At 41.5% G+C, this 5,717-nt stretch overlaps 1 protein-coding gene across 1 annotated transcript; it reads left to right on the top strand.

Moving 5' to 3' along the window:
* Window positions 1-2,222: 2,222 nt before the first annotated feature.
* LOC308607235 (cytokine receptor-like factor 3) lies at window positions 2,223-3,942 on the top strand. The gene is given in 2 exon segments (XM_081218949.1): window positions 2,223-2,521; window positions 2,523-3,942. Coding segments are annotated over 2 exon segments (1,320 nt in total). The 5' UTR covers window positions 2,223-2,257; the 3' UTR covers window positions 3,579-3,942.
* The last annotated feature ends 1,775 nt before the right edge of the window (window positions 3,943-5,717 follow it).

Genomic DNA, 5,717 nt, shown 5'->3' on the forward strand with positions numbered 1-5,717 from the left:
CTCTCTGTAGGATGACTTACAGGGGGCAAGTGGTCTCCCTCCTGCCCATGACTTGTTTCTGCAAAATAGAGGCGGGGGAGGTGACTGAGGGGTCACAAACACAGACTCCATCAGTGGGTTTACGCTACTGCCCGCTCCTTCCATCTCTGGGATTTGGAAACTTCCAGTGTGTTTGAGCAGTCTTCTGATTTCAGGGTAAAATAACCTTAAAATGGAGTGCGATTATCCCAAATTGCATAATCTCTGTCCAAAGAGACCTGGAAATGCATAGGAAGATAGGGATGCACCTGTATGTAAACGTGTTCATGCAAACAGTCATTTCCTAAAAGCAAGAGAGGGGGTCTGTAATACTCCTAAACAGTAGCAAACAGAAAGGCTGAAACTTACATCCTGTTTGCTGTGCGCCAGGCATTGATATCAGTGCTTCACATAACAATTCAACCCTCATGTCAAGCCAGTGTTTTAAGTGCTATTATTATCGTCCTTTCTTTACAGGTTAGAAAACTGGGGCGCAGAGAGCTTAAGTATGTTTCCCAGGGTCTTCATAAATTAATACATTTAGAAAGTAATAAATCTAGAATTCAAATCAAATATCCATGCTCTTAACTAATAATTTACACAGACCCTCAGGATTAAAGACTTAGTTAGAAAATAAGCTCAGACGGGCTTAAGAAGGATGTGAGGTGATCTGGGACTACCAGTTAAAATTAAAATACATTGTCATCATTCCTTTCAATTGGAGCTGAGAGGATGGTCTCCATTGTACTGGGTTGTCCTTGTCTCTTGCATGGCTCCATCAGCCTTTCCTGTAAGTTACAGCTGCCAACCAGGAGCAAATGATGAGAATGAGGAAGGGGAGCTGGGGAATAAACCAAGAGCCTTGCAACACTTCAAATCAAGGTGAATTTGAACGTGGCTTCGGGGAAGGCTGTGTGCGTGTGGCTGAGTGTGTGCCCTGGCCACATGCTACTGTGATGAGAAGGAGGTACAGGTTGGTGGCCTTCCAGAGACCAGAATGGAAAAGCCAGACAAGCTGGGGGAATCAGGATCCATCCAGATGAAGCCGCCATGTGCTTTCAGGATAGATGATCAGGAGGGTCTCTGGGATGTGGAATGTTGGGAAGAAGGCAGAGGAAGCCGTGGAAGAAAACAGAGGATGAGTTGGTTCTTGTTGTGGAAAGAAAAGGGGGAAGCTGATTTCATCTGAGGGACGGAGAGGGGGGAAACGGTCAGGAAAGGGCAAGGAAAATGAGAAACAAGTCTATGTATTTAAAAAAAAAATTAAAAGCCCCAAGAAGAATGACAAGAAGAAGGAAAGGGCCAGAAGCAAAGATTTTGAGCTAAGGGATAAGAATAGAAAAAAAAGCGTCCTTTTCCCCCCACATCTATTAGGATCACTATTATCAAAAAAAAAAAATTCAAATAAAGTAAAAATCAAACAGAAAATAACACGTGTTGGAGAGGATGTGGACACATTCGAAATTTCATGCTTTGCTGGTGGGAATGTAAGATGGTGCAGCAGCTATGGAAATGTCTGGCAGGTCCTCAAAGAGTTAAGCACAGAACTACCCTATGATTCAGGAATCCACTCTGAGGTATATGCGCAACAGAATTGAAAGCAGAGACTTTAGCAGACATTTGTACACCCATGTTCATAGCAGCATCATTCACAAAAGGTGGAAACAGCCCAAGGTCCATCAAAAGATGGATGAATAAATGAAATTTTATATATATATATATATATATATATATATATATATGCAATGGAATATTATTTATCCTTAAAAATAAAGGATCATCACAATGTGGATGATCCTTAGAGACATTATAGGTGAAACAGCCCAGACACAAAAGGACAAGTATTATATGATTCTACCATGAGGTATGTATAGAGGAGTCAAATTTACGGAGACAGAAAATAGGATAGACACTACCTGGGCTGGGGGAAGGGGATGGGGAGTTATTGTTTAATGGGTACAGAGCTTCTGTTTGGGAGGATGAAGTTTTGGAGATGGTTGGTGGTGATTGTTACAGGACAACATTGTGAATGTATTTAATGCCACCGGATTATACACTTCATGGTTAAGATGGTAGATTTTATGTGTATTTTACCAAAAAAAATTTTTTTAAGGACACTTTTAAACAAAAGAGAGTTCAGGTGCTTCCGCCTGCGCGTGGCCGCTCGGGGCCGCTCGGCGGCACCCGGGACAGTCGGGAACCGCACCCGCAGCCGCCGGCTGCGCGGCCGGACGAGGGGATGATGGAGCTGGAGCCCGAGCTGCTGCTGCAGGAGGCCCGCGAGAGCGTGGAAGTGGCGCAGAGCTACCGGCGGGAGCTAGGCCAGAGGCTGCAGGGGCTGCGGGAGGCGCGGAGGCAGATCAAAGAGAGTGCATCCCAGACGAGAGGTGTCCTCAAACAGCATTTTAATGATTTGAAAGGAACCCTTGGGAAGCTCCTGGATGAGCGATTGGTGACCCTTTTGCAAGAGGTGGACACCATTGAACAGGAGACCATTAAACCACTTAGATGACTGCCAGAAGCTGATAGAGCACGGAGTTAACACTGCAGCGGACTTAGTCCAAGAAGGTGAGATCGCCATTCTGGGTGGTGTAGGAGAACAGAATGAAAAACTGTGGAGCTTTACCAAAAAGGCCTCACACATCCAGTTGGACAGCTTACCAGAGGTGACTTTACTGGTTGATGTGCCTTGCTTATCTGCTCAGTTGGATGACTCAATTCTTAACATAGTGAAAGACCATATTTTCAAGCATGGAACAGTAGCATCTCGCCCACCAGTACAGATAGAAGAATTGATAGAGAAACCCGGAGGCATCATCGTACGATGGTGTAAGGTGGATGACGACTTTACCACCCAAGATTACAGGCTCCAGTTCCGTAAATGTACTTCCAGTCATTTTGAGGACGTGTATGTAGGCTCTGAAACTGAATTCATAGTATTGCACGTAGACCCCAATGTTGATTATCAGTTCAGAGTCTGCGCCCGAGGAGATGGCCGACAGGAGTGGAGTCCTTGGAGTGTCCCCCAGATAGGTCATTCCACGCTGGTGCCTCATGAGTGGACAGCTGGCTTTGAGGGGTACAGTCTGAGCAGTCGAAGAAACATAGCGCTTCGGAATGATGCTGAATCGTCCGGTGTTCTCTACTCCAGCGCTCCCACTTACTTCTGTGGGCAGACATTAACATTCAGAGTTGAAACTGTGGGACAGCCAGACAGAAGAGACAGTATAGGAGTGTGTGCAGAAAAACAGAATGGATATGACTCCCTGCAGCGGGATCAAGCAGTTTGCATTAGTACAAATGGTGCAGTTTTTGTAAATGGAAAAGAAATGACTAATCAGTTGCCCGCAGTTACTTCTGGGTCCACTGTCACATTTGACATTGAAGCTGTGACTCTAGGATCCAGCAATAATAACGAAGGCGGAAACATCAAGCTTCGAGTAACTATTAGCTCAAATAACAGAGAAGTGGTGTTTGATTGGTTGCTCGATCAGTCTTGTGGTTCTCTTTACTTTGGATGCTCGTTTTTCTATCCTGGGTGGAAAGTGTTGGTATTCTAGATTTTCAGATGATTGGCTTTGGGTTTGCAGGGGTTTCACATAGCTTTCCTCAGCCCAGTTCAGTTGTCATTGGTTTAAAAAATGGTTAGATTCATCTCTCAGTTAAGTCATTGGAAACAAATTATTTACTGGATTTATTTTCCAATATCTTAGCAATAAGAGGCGTGAATATTGTGGACAAAACAGTAATGCAGTCCATTTTATTTTTAGCATAGTGTTAATTGGAATATCACATCACAATAAAAATCAAATTGGCTTTTAAAAGTATGAGGTGATACAGACAGCCCTATGTACCTTTCCACTGTACTTCTTTTTAAAGTTGGCTGTAAGAACACAAAAATGTAACATAACATTTTTTGATTAAATCTTTATCTTTTAAAGATCCAAGGCCATCCAAGACTTTAGAATGAATGGGCAAGAACAGACCAGGTAGAATATGCCACCATGTATGCCGTAATATACACTCTCTTATGTGTTCTCCACAGGAGTGTTGAATACGCTCTTCATATTCAGGGATTTGTAAGCAGTATTGAATTTTATCTCATGTTCAGTAATCTTTAAGTCCCAAAAGCATGATAATTTTTGCATTTTTAAAAATTACTGAGCAAATGTCTACAACAGGCAAGGTGTTTTCTTTTGTTCTTTCCTTGCAGTTCAATTCACGATAGGTTAGAGGGTTTTTACAGGGTAAAACTACTTATGGAAGTAGTCTGCACAGCAGTGTTAGCCATGTCCCATGTTTGAAATATGCACAGGTGCATATCCAGCCTCAGTGACATGCATGTTGTTCTTCCTAGGGTCTGAGCTGCAGTCCAGTTTCATGTCAGCTTCATAAATGGTCTTTTAGTGGGCCAAACAAATGTAGGGTAAATACTTGACCTATTTTTTGGAAAACTTAAATTTGTTTAAAATATTTATTTGAAGGATTTAGGATGTAAAAATGATTATTTTGCTATATAACAGCTTAAGATCTTTTTTCTTTAATGTGAATTTTTTTTTCATTTTTAACAGAAAAGTGGAAAAGCAAGTTTGATATTTTTGTGAGATAATTTATTCGGGAATTCCAGTTCCCTCTTAGACAATCATGACCTTTTCCCCTTGCCTTTTTATAAGTAAGCTGTTTTTCACTTGCTTAGTGACTGTTAAGAAGATGTGCTAGAATGTAGATGCCTCTCGTCCAACTGTCTGAAACAAAATGAAAAACTAAAAGGTAAAAAAAAAAGAGAGAGAGTTCAAAAGACCCCTTGGAAACTAAGTAAATTCCCACAAATCCATGCCAACTGGATTTAATTATGAGGACCTTAGACACAAAGCAATGGATAGTGCCTTTTCTGGTCCCTTGAGGATAATCGTTGGGCAAACCCTAGACTCAGAAGGCATTTGTATGGTTGATCAAGAGTCAGGAAGTATGGTCCCCATTTCCAAATGGTTATCAAAGGTGCATTTTCTCAAGAGTAAAGGATTCACAGAGTGAGGTTCTATCTTCTTCCTTTGCAAGCAGGGAATGAATGGTGCAGGAGGTGGGAAAAGCCAGAGTATAAAAAATCCACGGAAAATAGCATATGTCAAAGGAAAAACATGGTCTGTCTGGACCAGATCAAAGTGATGATGAAGGAAATGGTTAACACAAGCATGAATGAGTTTCTTTATAGCTATATTTTACTGTTCAAGGTGGGAGGTAGTCTGTAAATTAAAGACCCAAAATGGATGGATGAAGATACTCCCAAAGTAGAAACTGTTATTAAGGACCTTTAAAAAAATTTTTTTTTAATTTTATTTATTTTTTTATACAGCAGATTCTTATTAGTCATCAATTTAATACACATCAGTGTATACATGTCAATCCCAATTGCCCAATTCATCCCACCACCACCCCTCCCCCTGCAGCTTTCCCCCCTTGGTGTCCATACGTTTGTTCTCTACATCTGTGTCTCAATTTCTGCCCTGCAAACCGGTTCATCTGTACCATTTTTCTAGATTCCACATATATGCATTAATATATGATATTTGTTTTCCTCTTTCTGACTTACTTCACTCTGTATGACAGTCTCTAGATCCATCCTCGTCTCAACAAATGACCCAATATCGTTCCTTTTTATGGCTGAGTAATATTCCATTGTATATATGTACCACATCTTC

This window comes from Mesoplodon bidens (assembly GCF_964165515.1).
Source record: "Mesoplodon bidens genome assembly, chromosome: 19".
NCBI lineage: Eukaryota > Metazoa > Chordata > Mammalia > Artiodactyla > Ziphiidae > Mesoplodon > Mesoplodon bidens.